The sequence below is a fragment of the Acanthochromis polyacanthus genome, chromosome 21 (assembly GCF_021347895.1).
Source record: "Acanthochromis polyacanthus isolate Apoly-LR-REF ecotype Palm Island chromosome 21, KAUST_Apoly_ChrSc, whole genome shotgun sequence".
NCBI lineage: Eukaryota > Metazoa > Chordata > Actinopteri > Pomacentridae > Acanthochromis > Acanthochromis polyacanthus.
In genome coordinates this window covers 10,304,107-10,330,492 of record NC_067133.1, presented here as the reverse complement: position 1 = coordinate 10,330,492, position 26,386 = coordinate 10,304,107, and the positions used below count along the sequence as shown (strand labels likewise).

Below are 26,386 nucleotides of genomic sequence, written 5' to 3'. Positions count from 1 at the left end.
ACGTCAGTGTGATCGGTGACAGCTCCTTCAAGTTTGGCAGACAGATCAGATCAGGGATCAAAACTGGCTTTTTTTTCCAATTACAACTTCCATCCAAGACCGATTTAAGTCATTCTTGCCTTTATAACCACTCCATTAGACTTTTCTCTGTATGTGGGCGTAAAGGAGATGTCTACTTAGTGTCTGAAGTGGATGCAAAATGCGGCTTCTACCAGTACAAATAAAAATGTGATCACATAACATCAGCTTTTTGGTCCATTAAGGGTTCATTTTAAGATTGCATTGTTTACATTTAAAGGCTAATGTTACTTTAGCAGAACTTTTGCATTTTCATACCCAGACAGATTAACCTAGATGTTCTGAGATCCAAATATGAAAATAGAGGATCTCTGGATCTGCTCAGATTTTACTTCCTCTTCTTGTCACTGGAACTCCCTTCAAGTAGAGCTCAACACCACGATTTAATTCCTCATTGTGTTGTAGCTTTGTATTCTTTTTATTTTATTATTGTTCATTCAGATTTGTCTTGTAGTCACTGTGTTTTACTGTGTTTCATGGTCCGTCATCCAGTTTTTGTTGGTTTTAAATGGGCTTTTTTTGAATAAATTTCATTTGTAGCAAACATGTGGATCAGGACTCAAAAAACACACAGATGTGAAACCCAAGTCTGCTCTGAATTCTTGGTTGTGTTTTGGTAATTTGAAGTGGAATCTCAAAGGTTCTCTGCGTTTTATTTAGATCCATTTCTAAGCTAACGTTAGCTAGCGTTGCACAGTTTTAGCACTGAGGTAATTCCTCAGGAGTCCTTTAAAATCAGTCCTCATGCTGCTGGGCACCAAGAGAGTCTGAGATGGTTTGTGTTGAATTCTCACGTAAGAAAAAGCAAATAATACCTGCAAAACGCTTCACATTCTTACACATAGTATGTTTAAGTCGGTATTTGATATTTTAACGATTAGGTCCAGGTGTTTCTTCATTGTGACTCATTTTTCACTGCAATATAAAGTCCTGCACATCTATAGAAACAACACAGATATGACTAGAAGTTGATTTAGATCTTATATTTTTAATTTGTTACCATAATTCCATTTTATCTCACATCTGCTCTGTGCAAGCACTGCCTGCAGTTCATTCCAGGTCGGTTAAAAACTCCCTGAATTTTTGTCAGGTGACTCTAGTTTGCAGCTGGTTCCTTTATGGCTTTCCAGTTGTGCAGAGAAACACAGAATTTTATTTTTTTAAGGAATCTAGTTAGTGCAAATAATTACATTTTTGCAAATTTGTATTTATAGGTGATTTATTTGTGTTTGCTCATGTACGTAAAAGATCCTTTTTAAACACTGGAGAGCCAAAATAAATAGAGATTATGTCAAACTAAGGCCAGAAACTGTATTTTAATTACAGAAAATGAGATTTTACAGTAGTTTTTTTATTACAGCGCATGTCTCTAGTTTGATTTTTGAGGGTTTTATGGCAGATTGTATATCTTCTCACTTGGTTTCTGTCTGTTTTCTACTGTGACGATGAAATAAGTGTGAAATACCAATATAATTTTCTTGTCTAAACAAAAACAACAAACTTTTTGTGAAGAAAACACATTTTGGAGACAACAACCAGCCTGGAGGTGTAAATATACGCAGAGAGAAAACCTGGTGCCGCGTCTGTTTGTGTTAACGCCTGATTATTAATCCTCCTCTTGCTACCTTCCACGTGTCTGAAATGAAAAGACCAAATGCTACTGTTGATTCTAGCTCCGCCACCTGTCGCAGCCGCTGGTGTGGACACTCCCCGTTACCATGACGACAGCCACATCCTCCCCCCCTCATCCCATCTTCCGGTTTCATTTACTGAGACGCTCAAAGCGAGGGACGATCCTGCGAGCGGCGAGCTGCATCTAATGAGGACAATAAGAGCCGCCCCCGCCGACCGCCTCTGACTCATCTTCTGAAGCGAACAGGTGCATCCCGACGCCGAACCGCCTCAAACAAGGTTAACGGACCCTGATGGGGAATCACGGGGAGGTTTATACACAGAAAAAGGTTTAAATGACGTTCTAGATTCACTACAACAGCCGGCGATGCAGCAGAATGTAAAGATAGAAGGACAGACTGAGTCACTCATCCGTTTCAGGAAACAATGAGGCACAAAATCTGAAATAAAGGTCGACAAGAGGAGAGACGAAGTAGAAACTGCACTGTAACACTTTTTAATAGTTTATGGCTGCAATTTTATGAACAACTTACTGGTGTTTTACAAATTTTACGCATTTTGCTAAATCAAAGACAATATCTAATAACATTTAACTGTAAAATGACACGTTTATATTACTACAGATATTTTGCACTATTTGAAAAAATGTTTTGTCTGTTGACGTTTTAAAAATTGTAAGTTATTAATAAAACGTTATTTTATAGATTTTACGCATTTTTATACTTAGTAATTTATTCATTTACTACATTAGACCATAAAAATAGCGCTTTTTTTACAGCATTTAAATGAGCAAAAGCATTTTTTTTTACAGATATTTACTGTCATTTGTAGGGAAATTGATTAAATTTATTAGATGAAATTTATGAAAATTTTGTATAAAATGGTAAATCGTTTAACAGATCTAAAATGGTAAAAAAAAATTTTATCTGTAACTGTATGTTAAAGGGGACCTACACACGTGGACAAAATTGTTGGTACCCCTCAGTTAAAGAAGGAAAAACCCACAGTTCTCACTGAAATCACTTGAAACTCACAAAAGTAACAATAAATAAAAATTTATTGAAAATTAAATAATCAAAAACAGCCATTACTTTTGAATTGTTGATTAACATAATTATTTAAAAAAACAAACTAATGAAACAGGCCTGGACAAAAATGATGGTACCTCTATAAAAGATTGAAAACTATTTGACCAGAGTGACATGATTAACTCAGGTGTGTCATTTAATTGACATCACAGGTGTTTCCAAACTCATAATCAGTCAGTCTGCCTATTTAAAGGGAGACAAGTAGTCACCCTGCTGTTTGGTGAAAAGGTGTGTACCACACTGAACATGGACAACAGAAAGCGAAGGAGAGAATTGTCCCAGGACATCCGAAAAAAAATTATAGACAAACATCTTAAAGGTAAAGGCTATAAGACCATCTCTAAACAGCTTGAAGTTCCTGTGACAACAGTGGCTCATATTATTCAGAAGTTCAAGACCCACGGGACAGTAGCCAACCTCCCTGGACGTGGCCGCAAGAGGAAAATTGATGACAAATTGAAGAGACGGATCGTTCAAATTGTATCCAAAGAGCCCAGAGCAACCTCCAAAGAAATTAAAGGTGAACTCCAAGGCCAAGGTACATCAGTGTCAGATCGCACCATTCGTCGTTGTTTGAGCCAAAGTGGACTTCACGGGAGACGACCAAGGAGGACACCACTGCTGAAAAAAAACTCATAAAAAAGCCAGACTGGAATTTGCAAAAATGCATGTTGACAAGCCACAAAGCTTCTGGGAGAATGTCCTTTGGACAGATGAGAGCAAACTGGAGCTTTTTGGTAAGGCACATCAACTCTATGTTCATAGACTCAAAAACCAAGCATACGAAGAAAAGAACACTGTCCCTACGGTGAAACATGGAGGAGGCTCAGTAATGTTTTGGGGCTGCTTTGCTGCATCTGGCACAGGGTGTCTTGAAAGTGTGCAAGGTACGATGAAATCTGAAGACTATCAAGGCATTCTGGAGAGAAATGTGCTGCCTAGTGTCAGAAAGTTTGGTCTCAGTCGCAGGTCATGGGTCTTCCAACAGGACAACGATCCAAAACACACAGCCAAAAACACCCAAGAATGGCTGAGAGAAAAGCGTTGGACTATTCTAAAGTGGCCTTCTATGAGCCCAGATCTGAATCCCATTGAACATATGTGGAAGGAGCTGAAACATGCCATTTGGAGAAGACACCCATCAAACCTGAGACAACTGGAGCTGTTTGCTCATGAGGAGTGGGCCAAAATACCTGTTGACAGCTGCAGAACGCTCATTGACAAATACAGAAATCGTTTAATTGCAGTGATTGCCTCAAAAGGTTGTGCAACAAAATATTAAGTTATGGGTACCATCATTTTTGTCCAGCCCTATTTCATTAGTTTGTTTTTTTAAATAATTATGTTAATCAACAATTCAAAAGTGATGGCTGATTTTGATTATTTAATTTTCAATAAATTTTTATTTATTGTTACTTTTGTGAGTTTCAAGTGATTTCAGTGAGAATTGTGGGTTTTTCCTTCTTTAACTGAGGGGTACCAACAATTTTGTCCACGTGTGTACATGTTGACTGTAAAAAAAGGACAATGTCCACATTAAAAAAATGTTTATTTTACACCTGACGATGAAATTACAATATTTTCACTGCATTTAAATTAATAAAATAAATTTAAATTACAGATAATCTCTACAAATATTTGCTATTTTTTGAAAGGAAAATTATGGCTGCTAAGAATTAAAAAAAATGGTAAATCCTGTGCAATTGTTTTTGTTTGTTTTGTTTTCATTATACTATTTAAACAGATTTTCCTGGTTTTGTAAAATCTTCTTTTAAACAGATATTTGCCATAATTCGACAGAAAAATATATCTTATGATTAAAAAAACTTCAAATTTCAGAAATATCTCAGAAAAGTAGACATTACACATTAATTGTAAAAAAAAAAACGCTACGTTAAAAATCTGTACATATTATTATATTTTACTAATTTGTTCTTTTACAACTTTTGACTATAAAGTTTCACAATTTTATCGTCAAAAATTTTAAGTTTGATTTCATAATTTTTACAGTTTTTTTAACATGTTGTTTCTTACATCTTTGCATTCAGATTTTCTCGGTTTCTCTGCGGGATTTTGTTTACAGTGTCCTCAGTAACTTCTCTGTACAGTTTCTTCCCTAAAACTCATCAGATAAACCAAGCAAACAAATGAATGAACAAACTTCTTCCACCTTCCCTCCTCCTCTACTTGTTCTTCTTCTCTCGTGTCAAAGGGTTGTGCCTCTAATTTAGCTGCTTGCTTCACTTCACATACAGCTCCTGTTCAAAATAGCCACAGGTCATGTGACCGCAGAGCCGCTCTCCTATTGGCCGACCGCAGTGCCATAGTAACCGTGTCTGCAGCTTTATTACAGGCAGAGCTGCATGAGCGAGGAGACAGAAAGAAGATATACAGTAAATAAAATACCCTGAAGGGGAATCAGCAGCAGAGAAGCTCCTCAACAGGTGATCAGTGAGGGGTTTGCTGTCGGAGTTACAGAGTTTTTAACCAATAAAATGCCCAAATTTAAACTTTTCTGCACCTAACTGGTAGAAACTAAGCTGCACTTTTGCACCACAGATGGAGCAGAGGGGCTAAGGTGCAGGAGTTGAGCTTCTGCAATTACCCAGCAAATGAAGCGGCTGTTTCTCCTCCATTTTCTGCTCGGCGGCTGCCACCGTGATGAATTTACACCCCCTTAGTGTTGATATTGAATAAATGGAGTGGAGGGGGAGAAGAGAGCAGCAGAATGGAGGTTGGGTGGGGTAATGGAATAAGGAACGAGGGCGGGATGGCAAAAAGACAAGTGGTTTGAATAATGAGGACTGAAAAGAGTCGCCCTGCAGCAGGGAAATGGGTTAACGTTGCTTCTTCTGGAGCTGTGACGAAACAAAGAAATAAATCTGGGGACGAAAAGGAGACTCTGAGTGAAGGAGGCAGGTTTGCTTGTGCAGAAACATTCAGTTGGCAAAGCAAATTATTACACAAGTTAAAAACAAAATTTAAAAAAAATTTATTTTACAGTTTTCCTTGTTTTGTTAAATTATTAATATTAAACTAAAAAATTAAAAATCTATGTACTACCTGTAAAAAAAATATGTAAATGAGGAAAATTTAGATTTTCTGTTTTACAATATAATTTATTTTACTGTATTTAAATGAGCGAAAAAACATTATTTTACAAATATTAGCAGCCTTTTAAAAGCATGATTTAGATTATTAAAGACTGAAAAATGGTAAATAATATTTTACTGATATTTTGCAGATTTTCTGTTATATGTTAAATATTAAAGAAAAAGATCATTTGTAATGTCGATGAAATAAAACAAGGCATCAAACTGTAAATATTAAAAATCAGCATTTTTTTAAAAATAGTAATTTGTTCTTTTACGATGTTTGACTGCAAATTTACCTTTTTTTTTACTGTATTTAATTAAACAAAAATAATAATATTTTTTTGCAGGTCTTTGCTGTTTTCTGAAAGAAAAAAATATGTTTAATGAGGACTGAAAAGTTGTAAATCCTTCTTTTAAAAGGTTTTTTCGCTACTTTGTTAATTACAAATTTCTAGTAAAATCAAATTTTTTTTACCTGTTATCTGTAAAAACAAAAGAAAAAAAAACTAGCCATAGCTGTAAATAATGTCCTCATCAAAAATCAGTATTAATTCACCTCTCTAATTAAAATATTAATTCTAAGATCCTACAAAAATATCTACTGCATGCATTTACCTGCTTAGTTTATCTTACCCTATTTCAGATATTAATTTACAATATTTTATTGTATTTAATTTAGCAAAGAACATTTTTTTCATATCTTTGTTGTTATTTACAAGAAAAATGTATATTAAGGAGTGAAAAGTGGTAACTCCTACTTCTAAAAGTTATTTTCCCTACTTTGTTAAATTATAGATTTCTAGTAAAATTACAGAAATTTGTATTTTACATGTTAACTAAAAAAAACAAACAAACATTAAAACATAAACTAGCCATAACTGTACATAACATCCTCATCAAAAATATGTATCATTAATAAAGACTAATTTGTTATTTTACAATACATGGCCACAAAATGACACTGTTGAACTGTAATTAACTGAGAGCTTTTGCAGTCATTTCCACAGCTTTTGAATGTCTCAGTTACAGAGAAGAGGTCAAACATCTTAATCTGTTGTTGCCACAAACAGCAGCAGCAGCATCCAGCGGGTGTTTCCAGACTTCAGCATGACTAAGAAGTGATTACCATCAGAGAGCCAACACTCGCTGCAACCCTGCCCTGATAATTAAACAGATAAAAACATCTTATCAGCTCAGATGATGTGAGAGTCACCAAAGTAAGAACATTAAATATCCTTTTTCTATTTGCTTTATCTCAGAGTCTCCTCAGGGGGAATCAGCCATCAAATGCTTCAAACAAGAAGAAGAACACGACGTTTCAGACGGCCGAGGACCGACCGGAATACAGCCGAGTATTTATATCACACTTAGATGAACTCAGGTAAAGACGGAACAAAAGGTGAAGAGGCACAACGGATGTCTCTCAGGACTGACGTGCAAACTGGGGATTCACGGACGACAGATTTCCCGTCTGCAGCTGGAGGTCGCTGGCTGTAAATGGACGTATTCCTCTCCTCTGTCACCACGGCGTCATGGCAACCAGCACGGAGATGACCAGAAAGATGAGTCATGGAGCGAACTCACCGGAAAGTCCCGTTTTCACAAGCAGGAGAACCAGGGAATCCAACAGCAACAATTAAATCCTCCCGACGAGTTCAGAATACCTAGCTTAAAGCAGCATTTCATTATAATTAAAGGAGATATTAAAAGAATAACTGAGTTTATTCAGTGTTTCTCTTGGCATCTTATTTCAGGCAAAATACGTAAAACTTCTTTTGTAAAATATGCTAATCTTGTCACAGTTAAGTCATTGCTATTCATACTGCACATTAAAAATAAAAGATTAACCTCAAGCTTAAATACTATGGGTAAGACCACATAATATTATATAAATTTCCAATTAAAACATTCACTTTAAAGGCCTACAATAATACCCATTACATGCATTTACCGGGATAGTTTACCTCATATAAATATTAAGGTTAAAACCTTACAAACCTTTTTATGATGCAAATTTACCTGATTAATTTACATGAATAACTTGAACATTAAGATCCTATTCTTTATTATATTAATTTTTCTTAGTATTTTAATAGTAAGATTATGATCCTATAATATTTGTCTGACTAGTTTACCTGGTTTATTTTACTATTATTGGTAATACTCTACAATATTATACAATCACACCTAACTATTTTTATTTTATATATATTGTTTTTTGAATTTACCTGCCTTATTTAAATATTTGCAATAAGACCCTACAAGATCATTAATTAGATACATTTATTTGACTAATTTACCTGAGTAATTTAAATATTAAGGTTGAAACCCTATATTATTATTTGTTACATAAATTTACTTCACCAGTTTATCGGATTTATTTAAATATTATCGGTAACACCCAACAATACTAAATAACTTTACCTGACAAATTTTTATTCTATTCCTATTTTTTACTTTCAAAAAAAAAACTGCCTAATTTAAATATTCATATTATGACCTTACACCATTATTAATTACATTTATTTGACTAATTTACCTGAGTAAGTTAAATAATGAAGTCTACATCCTATCATATTATTTATCATATAAATTTTCCTGAAAAGTTTACCTGATTCATTTAAACACCCCACAATAATTTATCTAATTAAAATATTTGTTATGACACTGCAGTGTTATTTATTATATACATTTGCCTGATTAATTTAAATATCAACGCTACAACCCTACAATAATATACATCATGCTCATAATTAAACGCCGTGAACATTCGCCTCAATCAAAACAAACTTTTAAAACGTACTGAAACTCAGCTGCTCCAGAGCAAAATGTGAAAATACACAAATAAAATGAGAGAAATACAAGTAAAGGTAAAGAAACGGATGATTAATGCAACAAACTGTGTCTGATGCATCATTTTCTGTGTGAAATTGTAATGTTTATCATCAGTTCTGCTGATCTAATGTGACGTTTATTCAATGTTTGATTGGCAGATTATCTATTAATCAATTAAAACATTTGCCAACCTAAAATGGCAACTATTCATTGGTTTTAGCCTCTCAGATGTGGACTTTAATATCAGATTTTCAGTATCTTTGGTTTTCTGACAATTGGTGAGACATTTTTTTGATATTTTAAAGCCTAATAAATTTAAAAAACAACTAAATAGAGGAACAAATACCTCAAACACTTCAAAAAGATAAAGTTTCATTATCGCCCAACCCTAAAGGAAGCTCAGCCAACACTTAAAATCTTGAAACAGACGAGGTTTGTCCACATATTCTGGACTCCAAGCGTCTCCGAACCAACCTCCAGCGCAGGCCTGAGTGAGGCAGGGGGGCAGCAGTGACGGAAGCCCCCAGAAATGGCCACAGCTCTGGGCAGGAGGCTTCACATAGCAGCACAGAGCGGCAGCGCTGGAGGTCTAATTAAAAACACAGCGCCTTTCCAGCAGCTGCGGCCCAAAATGGAATGAAGAGGGGCAGCGAGCCGGGAGGTGCGGCGCTATCGGGACGACTTCTACTTGAAACTTCTAAAAACTCCACGCACACAAACACTTTGCACAACAAGCAGAGAAAAGAAAGTGCACACAAGGTGGATTTATCGGGATTCTTACCACGACGGGCCTTTGGATCCTCTCGGTCCTCTCCATACCTCGTTTGCCACCACACCACGGCAAACCAGGGGGCAACGCCACAATCCACAGACACACCGATGATGTGTATATGTGTGTCAGCGAGTGTGTGGCTGCTGCGAGCTCGACAAGTGCATGAGTGTGTAAGAGTGTGAGTGTGTGTGTGTGTGTGTGTGTGTGTGTGTGAAACCGGCCGAGCAGCTCCCTTAACCTCCTAACGCCCACCGCCCCCCCACCCACCCAGCGCCTCCACAACCCGGAGGAACGTGAACCCTGAGCAGAGGAAGGGAGCCCGAGCCGGCCGGGGGGGTCGGGTTGCAGGACTTGTGCTACATTTGCAAACTGGGGAAATATATTTAGCCACCGGCCGGGGCAGAAACAGGGACGCGAACGCACTGAGACCCAGAAGGAGGCTCGGTATGCAGCCGTCAGCCATTCAATGCCCCAGCTGACGTGAGAGGCGAGTGGGGCAGTGCCCAGGGAAACCCCCTCCCCTCCATCCCTTCTCTTCTCTCTGCTGCCGTCCTCACCTCATTCTTCCCAAAACCCTCTCCGGCTCTCTGTCAATCTGCCGGAAAAAGGCTATCAGAGGAGGGATTAATATGCATATGAGCGAGGGGGAGTCAGCAGAAAGCAGAGAATCGAGGACATGAAGCGCATCGATCTGGGCTTTGAAGCAACTGGCGCTTGATGACTTGAGCCTTTGAAGTATCTGTTGAACAGTTACGGCTCCAAAACCGTGAACAGACAAACTACGCTGTGATAAAATACTAGAAAAGTACAGCCAAGTTCTAACAAAAATGTACTGTTTGTCCAAAACACAGATAAACACTGCGAAATCTGACTGTGTGAACTGAGCAAAAGATGTAAAACAACACAATACAAAAAAGAAAAATCAAACAGAAATGAAAAAAAAATGACAAATGAAACAAAACCTCAAAAATGGCACACAAAAGAAGACACAAAATGGCAGAAATTAGACAAAACACAAAGAAAACTTCATAAACGACACACAAAATTAAAATAAAGCTTTTAGTGACACAAACGAGACGCAACATATAAAATAAGAAACACATGACACAAAACTTCATAGACAGGATACAAACTAAAAACAAAACTTTCAGTGACACAAAATGATTAAAACAAGACACAAACTGAGATAAATGAGACCCAAGAACCAGACAAACACAACCTACAACTACAAAATCAAGACACAATGTGACAAAAACGAGACACAAAATGGCAGAAATGACAAAACACAAAGAAAACACTATAAACGGCTCAAAAAAAAAAAAAACTTTCAGTGACACAAATAACACACAAAATGACAAATGAGACAAAACGAGGCAAACAAGACAAAAAATATAAAAATCAAGACACAATATGACAAAAACGAGACACAAAACAGCAGAAACGAGACAAAAGACACACAAAATAAAAATAAAACATCGAATGACATCAATGAGACACAAAATCCAACAATGAGAACTACAAAAACAACACACAAGACAGGCTAAAACTGAGACACAAAACAGGGCAAAAATGAGAAGAAATTACAAAATGAGAAACAGGAGAAAACTGTCAAAGAAACACAAAAAAAGACAAATCAAATGACACTAGCGAGACACAAAGCTACAGGTAAATTTTATCAATATTAATTGCAGAGCGATATTTGTAAGTTATGCAGTAATTAATTGAAGTAAATTACAATAGTAACGCTTTAAAAATACTGGAAAATGCTGGTGAATACAAGTAGCAGTACATAAATATTGTGTTTACTTCTTCTGTGGCAGTTACAAAATTAATATTTTGGATATTACAGGAGGTGGTTGTAGTTGTAGGTGGTGGTTTTGGTAATATAAGGTCTAATGTGTCCACTAGAGGGCGACCTCTGACACTATGAAGGTTCTTCTTCATGGCTACAAACCACCTGCTCTTCCTCTGTTGTCTTTCTAACTGATGACATCACAGTTAGCTGATGAAGGGAAATAAAAATTAAGGGACTCTAATGGGATTCATGGACTTCCTACAGGATCCGAACACCAAACCTGGGCTTATATGAGGAGATTAAAGGTTCTTCATGCTCTCGTCGATTTGTTCAGTTTCTAAAATGCTTCTCTAATGAGTGCGGAAAGCCTTCTTTTTACACATATTTTCACACATAAATTACACCTCTTAAGATTAGATTAGCATGCTATCTTAAAAGAAAAACTTAAATAACACCATTTCTAACACCCAAAGCTATAAAAATTAATAGAAGATTCGGATTTCCCGACTTTCGGATGTTCCTTTAACTACTCATCTGTGACAAAGCTGAGCTTAAATCTTGATATTTCATTTCATCATCAATTCACCAAAAATAAATAGCTTGTTTTAACCAGATTCTGTAAAAAACAAAAAATTCTGGAACTCAAGGCTTCAACTGGGAAGCCTTGAGTGACTCAGCTGTGAGCTGTAGTCATATCAGAAAAATTCAGATATTTTTCAGCTGAGCTAAACACAGAACTGATTGGAGTCACATATGCAAACAAATCCAAAATGTTAAAATTTGTAAAATAGCGTTTAGAGTCGCTATTTTTTTATTTTATTTTTTTTTTTACAGTATTGGTAACACTTGTGGAAACTTGAAAAATGTTGTACAAGTTGAATCCATCCATCCATTCATCTATACACCACTTAACTCTTTTTATGATTAATTTAATTTTCAGTCATTCTACACAGAAGACATTTCTGAGATCTGTCTCATTCTTTGTGGTTTTTCTGTTTGCATCGCTGCGCAGGACTTTAGACTGTAGTAAAAACTGAGCCCACAGTGAGGAAAAATGTCCAGAAACTGTTTGGCCTTCAGTAGATGTCACACTAGAGATGACAGAAAATTAGGACAGAAAGAGATGAAGTGTACTAGAGCAGCACATCACTGGAAAAAACTGACTTTGCGATTTTGTGTTTTTCTCTGAACTGTACACAGATGATCTGAATAACTCTACTCAGAAGAAATTAATATTGGTAGAGTGATTGGGGTCATTTTGCAGGGGAGTGCAACTGCATGAAATACAATAATTCGTTTTAAAAAAGCAGAAAAAAAGTGTTTGGAATCTTTCTCATGTGGTATAACACAAGCAAAGACATCCAAAATGGTTCTCGTCTTTGGAAACATTCAGATTTGGCTTTGATGGCAGAGATTTGTGATTTACATGGTAGGGCTGGACCCAAATATCCCGAATATCCGAATATTCGTTCGCTACAGCACCATCCGGATATTAATTTTGGTATCCGAATATTCGCCCCCCCCCCCCCCCCCCCGCCGTCGGACGTCACCGGGCGGAAAGAATATGCAGCGTTACTGTCTTCCCTCCGCCTTCTGCCCACATCGGCTCATCTCGTCCTGTGATCACATAAACATATACACATATGTCTATAACATATACACATATGTCGATGTGATCACCCCCTCCTCCCCCCAGACGAAAATATTCGAGCTCGTCTCTTCCCTGCGCCTTCGGCTCATCCCGCCGTGTTCTTCGGCTCATTTCGGCTCCTCCAGTCGTGTTTGTAAACACCACCCGAATGGCCGGGTGGCTGCCGACTCTGACGTCATGCTTCACTTCATTGCATAAACACAAGACAAGACGCTGAAGACCTCTGCTGTTTGGGAATTCTTCAGTTTAACTGAAGACTAAACGAGGGCAAAATGTGGACCCGGGAGACCAGACGAATGGATCCGACTATTCGGGCCGTCCCCGCCGCCACCGCTGCTGCGCCGCCGCACGAACTACATGAATGAATCCAAATATTCGGGCCGTCTCCGCCGTCTCCACAGCCGCCGCGCCCCCCCCCGGTCGGATGTTACAGCCCGGTCTCACGGGGATTCGTGAAACTGTCACGTCAGTTTTTGTTTCGGTTTCGTGCACACCAACACGATGTCGTCATGTTTTTCGTGCCGCTCACCACGAGCGAAACCCGCTGTGGTAATCACATCTGAAAGTGGTTTATACCGGCGGATTCATGACGATCTAAGCTGTCCATCGGTGTTTGCGGCCGCCACTGCGGCCGCCGCTTCGGCCGCCGGACATTCTTTAAATTCCTATGCAAATTCGGCGGATTCATGACGATTTAAGCTGTCCATCGGCGTTTGCGGCCGCCGCCGCCGCCGCCATTGCGGCCGCCAGACATCCGTCCACAGCAGCGGCCGCGGCGGCGGCCGCAAACGCCAATGGACAGCTTAAATCGTCATGAATCCGCCGGTATAAACCACTTTCAGATGTGATTACCACAGCGGGTTTCGCTCGTGGTGAGCGGCACGAAAAACATGACGACATCGTGTTGGTGCGCACGAAACCGAAACAAAAACTGACGTGACAGTTTCACGAATCCCCGTGAGACCGTGTTGGATGTTACGGGGTGGAACGAATATCCGGATATTCGTCTTTAATAGGGCCTGAATATTCGGAGGCCAGAAACCACTATTCGGGCCAGCCCTACTATTCAGCTGTGTTGCTCCAACAATTGCAAGATTCTGCCAACAGAGGACTTGGGTTTTGGTCAATACAAAAACAAGACCAAAAAAACGACAAAAACGAGTCATAACACGTCAAAAGCAAGACACAAAACGTCACAAACAAGACAAAAAAAGACAAGTCACAATATGACAAAAGCAAAACATGATAAATGACATAAAAGAACAATTACACAACATAACACAAACAAGACACCAAATGACAAAAAACAAGCAAGGTCACCACATGAAAAAACAATACACAGAATGATAGAAAGGGAACAAAACTGTCACAGAGACACTAACAAAACCAGACAAAAAACAAAAACTAGACAACATCAACACAAACAAGACACGAAACGGCGAAAACAAGACATAAAATGACAAAAACGAGACACAAAATGACAAAAGCAGGACACAAAACGACAAAAACAAGACACTAAACGACAAAATATGATAAATGAGACATAAAAAACAGATAAAACTGACAAACAAGACAAAAACAAGACAAAAAAAAGATACTGAAGAGTCACGACATGACAAAAGCAAAGCGTAATAAATGACACATAAACGAAATATTCGACAAAATGAACACAAACGAGAAACTAAATGTCCAAAAATGAGTCGCAAAATGACACAAATGAAACACAAAAACAATAAAAAATTTGACAAAATGACACAAATAAGTCCCAAAATGACAAACGTTTATATCCTGCAGCTCTAATATGCACATATAATATGTGTTTGTACGCAGGATTTGCAGACTGAATTTGTGTTTCTTGAGTCAAACATGCTGAAACTATCCGCATGTTTCAGGTTGCATTACAAACATTTGTTGCCTCTTGGTCTCCTAAACATGTGTTAATAAATGAGGCTGTTTTCTCTAATTGGTGCATCTCAGCACTCAACATCCCATAATGTAGAGTTCAGTTGTTTGCTCTTCAGCAGCTCAGATATCCTGTTACATTAACGCTGCGTGTAAAATATTCATCTTCCTGCATTATTCTAAAGTCGCCCAAGAGAAACATCTAATCTTGAAATATAAATTTGGTGAGCAAGGGTCGCTTTCTGCAGAATAAATGAACATGTTGGTGATAAATGGACCAGAACAGAGCATTGGTTTTGGTCTTTTTTACATTTTTCTTTGTATTTTACAGGTGCAGTCTCTGAACTTTTCGATCCACTCGTATATTTGTCTCAGTTTGTGTGTTTTCTCCGCAGCTGAAGCTTTTGTCACTCGAGCGAGACTCTCTGTGACGGATCTGTTGATCTGCAGAGGATTATGGGTCAGAACGGGCAGAAAAACACGCCGGATTACAAACTGCAGAAGGCGACCAGATGTAGCAAGACAACCTGGTGTTTTCAGAGTACTGCATCTGACAGACTGTGTCAGGACATTTGATATCTTTTTTTTTTTTGTGGCCAACTGGTGCCATTAAAAAAAAAATGAATTAGAAAAAGACAAATCTGTCAAAATCTGGTGTAAGTGTAAAAAAATATATATATTATTATGTAAAAAAACTAACAAAAAAATTGGAATATTGTAATGTTATCTGAAAATAATATTTGTTTAGATGTTTAGATTTAAATACAGGAAATTTGTAATTTTATGGTCACACATTATAAAAGAACAAATAACTGTTTGTGTGAAAAGGACTAATGTTTCTTTCAAATCACGACAAATATCTGTCAAATAAAAAAACCTTTAAAAACTTTTATTCTGAATATAGGATTGCACTCCTGGTTTAGTTTTTTTGCTTCTTATTTTCTGTTATCTTGTCTTGCCATGTGGACTATATCACCACCCTTACTCACTCCAAAGCAGCTTTTTTTAAACATTGTTTTTAATTCAAAAAGTTCCTTTTAGTTTTGCCTGACGGTTACAGATATAGATGTGTGTTTTTTACGAGTCTAGACTGTGTGTTTTGTGGATGAGCAGCAGGTGCAGCCTTCAGGTCTTCTGAAGGATTTTCTTTGTGAGCGTCGTCCTTCGGAGGTGTTCATCATGACAACATGAGGATTTATCGCAACGCTGTCGTCTTCATGTGCGTCTTTTCTACCTGTTGGTTACATCAGCTGTTCCACAAAGCTAAATAGGAATATTACAGTTTAAAAAAAAATAACATGTTTTTTTCTACTGACAGCTTTAGAACACAGAACTGGAGCTACAGCAGCAGCAGACAGTCTCTGGCTGCTTTCACGCACACAACGAAGACGGATTGTGTGTTTTTGTTTAACTCGACACACACACACACACACACACAGGAACAAACACAAACCCATCGAAACATCCTCCATCCCACTGCGCCTGCACACAGGGGGAGATTCAGCAGCCCCGTTGCCATGGAAACCAGGCCGAGTGTACCAGCCAGCTCCACCGTCGGCTGATTGTGGCTCCTCGTGCGTTTGCGTGCGCGCATGTGTGTGTGTGCGCGCATGCGTAGGTGTGTGTGAGACTGTAAAGCCTATACAGGGCTCCGCTTTCACTTCAACGCTGGATGTACATAGAAAACAAAAACCCTACAAAAGGTGCCTGGAAGCTTCTTTTTCTGCAATTTTTCGTTCACAGAAATTGCGTACATGTGTGAAATCGCTCAGAAATCCTCCATACATTCAACAGCCGAGCTGCTGCATCAGTTTTTAGAATTTGTGAAGCATTTTCACCGTAAAAAATGGAATAAAATCCTCCTACTGCAGCCTTGATGAGTGAAACGCTCAACAGCATTAGACAGGAGAACATATTTATGTGAGGACGCTTTAAATCTTCCTCACTGCAGGTGCTGGGCTCCTTATAGACGGTGAGAAATGTTTGATCCAACCTAGACTGGAAAAAAAGGAGTTCTTTGATAATTTTTAACTGGAATTTTTCAAACAATTTACAGTTTTTGTTTCCAGATTTGTCCATTTTGTTTCCCAGATAAAAAAATAATAATTGAAACATTAACCATAAAAAGGCTGACACTATAAATAACGTCCACGTCAAAAATCTGTATTTTCACAATGTTGAAATGCAAAATGACAATATTTCTACTGTATATTAATATGGAAACCCTAATTTGTTCATAAAAAAAAAAATCAGAGAAAATTCTAATGATTCACATAAATTACATGTTTACTGTGACAAAGAGACCAAAACTGTACACATCAAAATAAATATTTCTACAAATTTTTAATTTTATTTTCTCTTATTGTATTTAAATTTGCTAAAAAAAAAATCCATATCCATTATTTTCACAACATTATGTGTTATTTTAAGTCTTTGATTGCATTTGTCAAACTTCAAACTTTTCCCAGATTTTTTTTTTTAAATATTTTATTTTATTTCCAGTGAACCTGCAGGTGGCCCTTCACCTCCTCGAGTCCCCGAGTTAATGAAGGTGTTGGCCGGAGGAGGAGGATGCAGCAACCTTTAGATAACACGGGAGAGTTCAGCTCCCGACAGCGGTGGGAATTTTTTTAGTTTTTCTCCTAAAGCAACGGCAGCACCGAACAGGTAAATGTCATTCAGCGCGGATCACAGCACTTCCTCTTCCCGACGAAGAGGTCAGGTTGAAAAGAGGGAGTCGTTTAGCTTCGGTTTTGATGAATGTCGTGCGAGAGGTCACGAGGGTGTGATGTCTGATACGAAAACTCCTCGACATTTATGCATTTCAGAATCTATTCTTCGCAGGAAAATGAATCTTCTGGTCCCATAAATGCGCTGATTGACTGAGTTAAACCTCCTGTGGGCGGGTCAGGGTCAGCTGGGATTAGATCTAAAACACCTGAGGGATTGGGTTATATCACCGCCGGCCCCTCGGAGGAATCTCAGACAATAAAAGCTGTGCGTAGCGGCAGTCGCAGGGGGTTTACTGTTGTTACTGCCGATGTTATCAAAGCCACCGCAGCGTGTTCAGTCTGTGGGCTGCCTGTGACACGATCAGGGTGACGAGAGAAGAGACGAGCCTCGTTTAAAGACAAGAAAATAAAGGGTTCGGATGCTCAGATTATCTACGGAGTCAACAATCTACGATGAAAACTGACTCGGTAATGATAGAGAGGAAAATGAAACCTCTTAAACTCAACAGTGAGATGAATGTTCTGCTTGAAAAGTTTTGGGTTTTTTTTGGAGGATAAGCCTCTTATTCATCTTATAATTGCTGTATTTGCATATTGATTTGAGCACCTGGGCTCAACCTGCAGCAACCTAAATGCTAGAAATTAAAAGTTGATTTGTATTAATCTGGAATAAGGACTTTAAGCAGTTTCTGGGTGTTTCTTTTGCTCCTGTTGCATTATTTTTTTTACTGCAACATAAAGTCCTGCACCTGAATGGAAACTCAACAACCACGAAGACGAAGAGAGAACTCAAAAATGTTTGTTGTGCAATTTGACAGAATTAAAATGAAAGAAATCATAATTTTCAAAAGCAAATAAAACAAAGTCACATTTCTTTGACTACATATTTCACCAAAAAAAAAAAAAAAAATGAAAGCGGACTCCACAAGTAGAACATTTGCCCACAGGTGTTGCCAACACTGGAAAACTGAACGGTGACTCTACATACTATAGATATTTTGCCTTTTACATTTTTAATTTGTTTCCACACTGCCTGCAGTTCAGCTGAAAAGTTCCTGAATTTTTGTCACACGACTGTCAGTCACAGCTGAGTCACTCATGGCTTCATAGTTGTACCGAGGAACACAGAATTTTTTCTCTTTTACAGAATCTTACAGATTATTTTGCTGTATTTTTAAATGAGACATGTAAAGTTATTTGAACATAAATAACACAATTTTAAGCTTAGATTTGGCTAATTTTAGCAAAGCAAAGGCACATCACAGATTATTAGTTCAAGGACCATTAGGATAATAAAAATCTATAATTTTTATTCAGTTTTTACAGATTCTGGCTCTGCTAAAAGATATCATTTTACAGATTTTTAAAATATATATATATATATATATATATATATATATATATATATATAACATGCCTTTCAAACTTGACAGTAAGTTCTAGGGTTTAGATGGTTAACAGATGCCTTCTGAACGATTTCCAGAATGTTCTACTAGCAACATTTGCTTCTTAACTGAATTGCTTTTAACTTGTAAAGCTTGTAGAACATTGTGGAGTGTAAAATGGACACATTTTATGCATTGTTACAAAAAAATGTACTAAGATGCATCATGCTGTATGTGGTGGAGCTGCAACTATTAATCATCAACTATTCTGATGAGAAATTGATTAATTTATTCATTTGTTATATATCCACCAATAAATTAAACAAATTTGGATTTGTATGCATCAGTGAGCTTGATGATTGCATTCATGATTAAAGAAATCCTGTTTGAATGAAAGTCAAAAGGTCTTGTAGTGGCATGTTTTGTTGAAAACACAAATACATCAACTGTTTGATTAACAAACTACTTATTTCAGCTGAAGTGCAAAGATTTCTTAGGTCATTTGTGTAATCTGTAGTGGAATATAAGGAACATATTCAGCTACAACACACATCTGCAGAGACATCAAACTAATTTGAAGCTCAACTGTGCTCACGATGATAAGTAGCCGCATTAAAAGTCCTCTCTTTGACTCCATTAAACTTAGTATTCATTAAATAAGATTAGAGGAAAGCTGAGGCCGAGTCTGGTGCCCTGATTAGCGGTCGGCGGCGAGGATTAAATGTGAAACGTTACCTGTCGGACGAAGCTGTTGGAGGTGGTGTCAGAGGAGGTGCTTCCATCCGAGCGCTTGAACCGGCTCTTCCTCTTGGCGTACTTTCCCTGAAAGACAAGAGGACAGAGGGCAGAGGGGAGGAAGAAAGAGGGAAAAAGTTTAATTGTGCAATTATCTCGACGTATTTCTCAGAAAACCTGGCGGTTATTAACATTTGGTGTGGCATGTGCCGTCAGCTAGCGGCAGACAGAAAGCAGCACGAGTCCCAGACAGAGGAAGCCGAGCTCAGAAGATATGCTCGGTGCTCGTTACTGTTCATTTTTCATGTTCTGATGCAAACTGGGACCTCGTAATGTGATTGGTGGACCTCTGGCGACTGGTTCCAGCCGGGCTGGGCAGAGGCCACACATCACATTATGAGCCGCCATTGCCATGGTAACACAATACCCAATAATCACATTTGTTGGGAATCGGGAGTCGCTCGGATATGAAAGCACGAGAACAGAAGAGCTGGTTGAGAAATATACGAAACAAATTAATAGATAAGGTGTTTATGGCACCAATAAAACACTGAGAAAAATAGCGTTGTCATACACTAGAGTCTGGCAACAGTTTGCAGCAAAAATAAGAGCGAATTATTTTCCCTGTACAATCAAATATGGTTTTAATTAACTGTCTGAAGAGTATTAAGACAGAAGAGGGGACCTGAAATCTTTACATTCAAGCTGAAGAAAAATGAAGTTAATTGAAGCCAATTTCATTAAGTTTTTTCAACTTGAAATTAGTTTTAAATCCACTAAAGCAGAAATCTGAGTTTAATTTACACACATTAAAAACATCATTATATTATTACAACGCAACTCATTTAATGAAGACATGAAAATATGCAACTGGAGTTACTTTTTAGAGTGTAGAAGAACCGTTTTTTGTTCCAAAAACACATCATTACAAGAGGTGCATCAAAAACTGCTTTCTTCAGGCACCTTAAATTGTGCTCCAAACTATGCAAGCGAGTAATTTGTTCTTTTACTATGTTTTACAGCAAAATCACACTCATTGGGCTACATTTAACTGAGGGAATATATTTTAGAGATATTTGCCATTATTTGAAAGAAAGGTTGTGTAGCTTCAGGATCAAAGAATGGTGAATCATTTTTAAGTGCTATTTTACAAATGTTCCCTGGTTTGTTAAGCTATAGATAATACCCATTTAGAAAACATATCAAAACATCAAACATATGCATTTTTACAAATAGCAATTTGTCCTATTGCAATATGTGACCATAACAGTACTGCTTCAGTGTAAACTGGTAAAAAGATCATAGTTTTACAGATTTTGCTGATACCGTCACAGTTTTTTAAAAGTGGTTGAAAATGAAATAATTCTTGCAACATTGTTTAATGATTTTCACTGTTTTTCCAAGTTTTTTTTTACAGTGTATTTTATGTAATCATTATATTACAGGAAAACATGATTGATTTCTTTTTTAACAACCAAAAAGACTAATAATAACGTTCTGACGTAAATTCAAGAAGCCCACACCAAGTACAAACCCCAAATACATCCAAAAGCATAAGCCAAAGCTATGACGTCACCTTCCCAGTTATAGAAGAGTTTGTCACTAATGCACCACCCAGCAGAAGAAATAATGTCAGGGTCAGCCTTCCATGGGTTTATATAAATGATCCACTAATGAGATGCTTCATGGTCTCCACAGAACGACGTGTGAGGGCCTTAAAGAAAGAAGATCAGACCTCCTGTTCTCTCTGAGGCCACAGGATCAAACTTTACTCCTCAACACCACCAGGACCGGATGACAGACGAAACTGAACAGGTGAGGAACACCAGTCAACATATGACATACTGTCAGCAGGAAAATAAAATGAAACCAGTTCAACATACTATTACAGCTTCTTTAAATGCATAGATTGAGATAAACCTCTTAGATTGCAAACAATATTTTGATGAGTTGCGTTGACAAAATAATGTTGGTCGTTGAATAGACTTAATATTAATATGCACTAACTAAATACTTTGCTTTGTCACTTTGTTAAGACTGTGCGTGTGAAAACATGCAGGTTGAACTAATAGAATTTAAAGGACATTTCAAGGCAGCACTCCTCACGGCAATACGTCCTGTGTTCAAATACACAGCTCAAAATAATAAAAAAAGGAAGTTAATGCCCTTACAGTTTTGTTGCTGAATTAATCAATTTCCTAAAAGCTACATGAAAATAAATCTAATTTAGGCAATTCATTTTTTTAAAAACAGCTGTCAAAATTTGTGGTCATAACTACAGTAATTCTAAAAGACTTAAAAGATCCTTTTAAAGAAACCAGTTGAAGCCATTTAATTTTTTGCAAGCAATCAACTTAAAAAAATGTGTTGTGTTTACCACTTATTAAATAAGTGCTAAATAAAAATAACTGATTGTAGACAAAAGGCTAATTTCACTAACTCCGTGTAGCTTGTTGGTTGAACATAATTTCATGAAAAACTGTCATTTAGAACATAGAACCTTCATCAATAATTCTACAATACAACAACTTCACTCTTTTTGAAGCCCATATCTATGCTTCTTCACCTCATTTATCACTATTAACATTTAAGTCTCCCAGTGTTGGGGTCTAAATTCGGATTGCAACACATTTCTTTACAAATAATCGGCTGCTAATTTGCAGTCTGACATGCAATAGTGGTTTTACTGATGCCGACATACTGAGACAAGATGAACGGAATCATTTAGATGGAAGTATTTAGCTGCTTTTTTGTGAACAAATAAGTCACAACATGAAAAATTATTAAAAAGTCAACATTTAACTGTACAGTCGGTTATAGTTGATTAATGTATCTAAACCTGCCACTGTGGGAGAAACGAGCTACAAGTCAAATGTGCAAACCAATACTTCAACAGCCACTAAAACCACACCTCCTCCTGTGTATCGACAGACCTCCCAGTGCTTCTTATCTGTAGGGGGTATAGCTCAGTGGTAGCGCATTTGACTGCAGATCAAGAGGTCTCTGCTTCCGGATGCCCCCTGATTTTTCTGTCAGATCTCGTCTTCCATTTAAAGGCTGCCTCGCCAGATCACCTTCACCTAATTCAAAAGACACTCTGCAGTCTTTGTCAACTATCTGAATACTCTTTTCTATACTTTTTAGTCAGTAAATCAAGTTTGACTGAAACTGCTCAGTATTGGATGAAACTAAAACACTGCAATATTTTGTTTTTCTGGGATACAACAAAAAGCAGGAATTTGGACCAGATGGCTCGTTATTTGGAAAGAATTAGACATTGTAAACTGACTGTGAATGTGCATACAATAATAAAAATAAACCAACTGTTATCTTTCTCACATGGTGCAACACCCAAAACACTTTAGATCTGACTCTGCGCTCGTCATACAGAGGTTTGTGATGCCGATTTAACTGTTGGTTCGTGTTGTAACAGTTCAAAACACAGCAAACAGAATACCTGTTTTTGATCAACATCAACTTTTCTGCAGCTGAAATATTTCCATGCAGCTGTTTTTCTGGGTCTGCATGTCAAGAAACTTTTTGTCTGATGAAGTTTAAAAAACTGCATGCAAGAATCCTTAAATCAGGCCAATAAGATTCTACAGGACGGACTTCTTATGTAGACTGGTCATGTCAAATGAGAATTGTGCAAGTCATCTTTTGTCTTCAAGCAGGAAAGAAGTTGGAGCATGATGTATTTGAGTTAATTTTCTTTAATCCACGCTGAAACCGTGTATTGTGCTGGCCTATTTAAGATTTCTACTCTAAAGCGCTTCAATTTCTCATCAAACGTCAGTCATAGTTTCATTGTAATGTCACAAATATCAGTGTCAGCCATCACACAATTATCTTTAGCTTGTTTATTATAATTGATTTAACAATAACATTCTAAAAAAACACCCCCAGTAACATGTTATCCAATGCATTTGCAAGAAAATTCAGCTGAACACTGGCGTTTTAGTATAACGTCACCAGAAACAGAACAATAATTGTTCAATATGATGACTTGCTTGGGTAGATTTCAAGTCTACAAGTTAATTAGGTTATTTTTTTTTAACTGAAACACATTTGCAAATTAAACAATTTAGTCTGCAAAAGCTACTGTGTTGCTGATTGTGTCAGGAAAACATTAACTGTTGTAAGAATTTTTGGGGCATTTCTGTGAGTGAGTTATCCAATATGATCAGTGAAAGGCACTGAATTACTACTGATGCAAACAAAACTCTGCGGCTGTTTGGATGACAAGAGCATTAAAAATCTAAAAAACTAGGCTACAGTACCATCAAAATCACGAGAAACTGCCACAACCAGTCACATGCTTGTATCTAACCAGTCGGCAACACAATCTACTACACACATGGACGTGAATGTAAACACTGGACTGCTTTAAACCGTCCACATGCCAGTGCCAACAGCGACTGTCCTCTGCTCACTGTTTTGTTCTCACTGTCGCGTCGCGTTCGAAGGTCCACGCCGAGGCCTGAGGATGAACGCCGCCGCTACCGCGCTGCCTTTAAACAAACATGACCCGCTACACCGAGCGCCAACTGGTGCAACCACACCGCGGCCGAGAGGTTTCCAGCGTTAGCAGATAAAAGGCAAACATCTGCTGCACGCTGCGCTCTAAAAATTCAGACCAGGAATTCATTTGAATGCATTTTTAAGCTATTGTATCCCAAAAAACACGATGTGCCGTGCTTGATTTACTGACAAAAGATGGGAGAGGGCGAATAAACCGCAGAGCACTGCACTAGAAACTAACTTAGATGTGCCCAACGGCAACTACTGCGGTACAAATTCTTCCAAATTTGCTGTTTTTTTAGTGTTGAAATCAAATAGGAGGTGAAAGATGCTGGACTTTAGTCAAATCCTGCTCGGAAGCAAAAATAGACGATGACATCGCTGTTGGCAAATCTGTCCACCTACACTGGAAAAGGTGTCCAAGAATCATGACTTCTCTAAAAATGCTGTGTGCTGATGAAAAGTATTTTGGAATATTAGCAGAAAAATTCACAACATTTCTGAGGTTTAGGGTAACATTTTAGAATATATTCACCTAAGTTCTGCTTTTACACCTGATGCCTATTTTAACTTCACCCTATTTTAATTCTTGTGCATTATCAGGATGCAAAATTTACACTTTTTTCCTAACCGACAGTCAGCAGAGTTATCAAACAATAACTGGGTAATCGTTAAGATGCATGAAGTACAGTACATTATTCCATATGCTGATAGATCTAATTTTACCCACAAGCAAGCGATTGTCAGTGAAAATAAAGCCACTCATGCAAACGGACACAATTCCAGTGGGATCCAGTTTATTTCGACATGTGAGCGCTAGACGGAGATCATTAACGGCCCACATCGGCACTTATCGGCTCATCTCGTCGTGTGATCACATAAACATATACACATATGTCTATGTTATCACCCCCTCCTCTCCCCAGATGAAAATATTCGGAGCTCGTCTCTTCCCTGCGCCTTCGGCCCACTTCAGCTCATCCCGCCGTGTTCTTCGGCTCATTTCGGCTCCTCCATTCGTGTTTGTAAACACCACCCGAATGGCCGGGTGGCTGCCGACTCTGACGGCAACATTTGGACCCGGGAGACCAGACGAACGGATCCGAATATTCGGGCCGTCTCCGCCACAAGCCGCTGCGCACCCCTCCCCCTCCGTCGGACGTTACGGGGCATAAGGAATGTTCGGATATTCGTCTTTAATAGGGCCCGAATATTCGGAGGCCAGAAACCACTATTTGGGCCAGCCCTAATTATAAGTCAATAATTGATTCATTGTTGAACATATTAAAGTGCTCGGAACAATAGTCTATATGCTGATATACCATTTGCTGCAAAAGCTACACAGTTACATTAGAGGACTAGCAGTCTTGCTTACTTCTGGTTGGGTGTACAAATGTGAGCTCTGGCTGGAGACCATTAACCTCCACCGAAGTCTTTGTCATGGTGCCCACTGCTAGCTAAACTCCTGCTAAGTTCTCTGCTTGCCAACATGGAGCTACTTGTAGTCCACACAACCACTTCCTCTGACTGCTACAACATCAAACAGGTACTACAGCTAACGTACAAAACATTTTCTGAGTTGCATGTCTTTGTCTTCTGCATTACAGACTAAGATATTCGGAATCGGTTAAATTTTTATCCGTAATCAAATGACAATCACTGACATTCCTACATGATGATAAAATCAGCTTCACAATGCAAACTCAGATCTGCTCAGGTGTGAATCCAACCACCTCCAGATGTTGAGACGCAGCATTTACACTTGCATTAACGGGTTTTGTCTTTCGAGATACAGCTCACATGGTAACAGCGGGTTTACTGTAAATGGCGGCTCACTCACAGATTAAATTTCAAAGATCTGAAGAAGCAGCATGGTTTGGGTGTCTGCAGATCCCAACTTTAGCTAAAGGTAAACACGCTCTGAAATCCCTCAGCTTTTCTTGATCAGAGTTCTACATTTAGAAGTTGTTTTTTTTTTCCATGAAAATAATCTCTTCTTGCCTCAAAATGGCTCCGATGTCAGGCTGCACAGTAAGTCGTCTCAGCATCGACACTGCAGTGTAACCATGTGTTGTGCAAATGACTCAAACGCATCACAGACAAACGTTTTTTGTCGCTTCATGCAAAAGGAAAATTCCATTTTCTAAATTACAAGAGCAGTCTGA

At 38.1% G+C, this 26,386-nt stretch overlaps 1 protein-coding gene across 3 annotated transcripts in view; it reads right to left on the bottom strand.

Moving 5' to 3' along the window:
- The window catches only part of cacnb1 (calcium channel, voltage-dependent, beta 1 subunit), a 56,524-nt gene that overhangs the window by 27,201 nt on the left and 2,937 nt on the right, over positions 1-26,386 (bottom strand). For 2 of the 3 annotated variants that reach the window (XM_022203565.2, XM_022203564.2), the window contains exon 2: positions 19,701-19,787. In XM_022203565.2, coding sequence (XP_022059257.1) covers positions 19,701-19,787 — 87 coding nt within the window. Of the gene's footprint in view, positions 1-9,509; positions 9,665-19,700; positions 19,788-26,386 lie in introns of those variants that run through there. The other variant, XM_051941021.1, reaches the window with a different exon arrangement.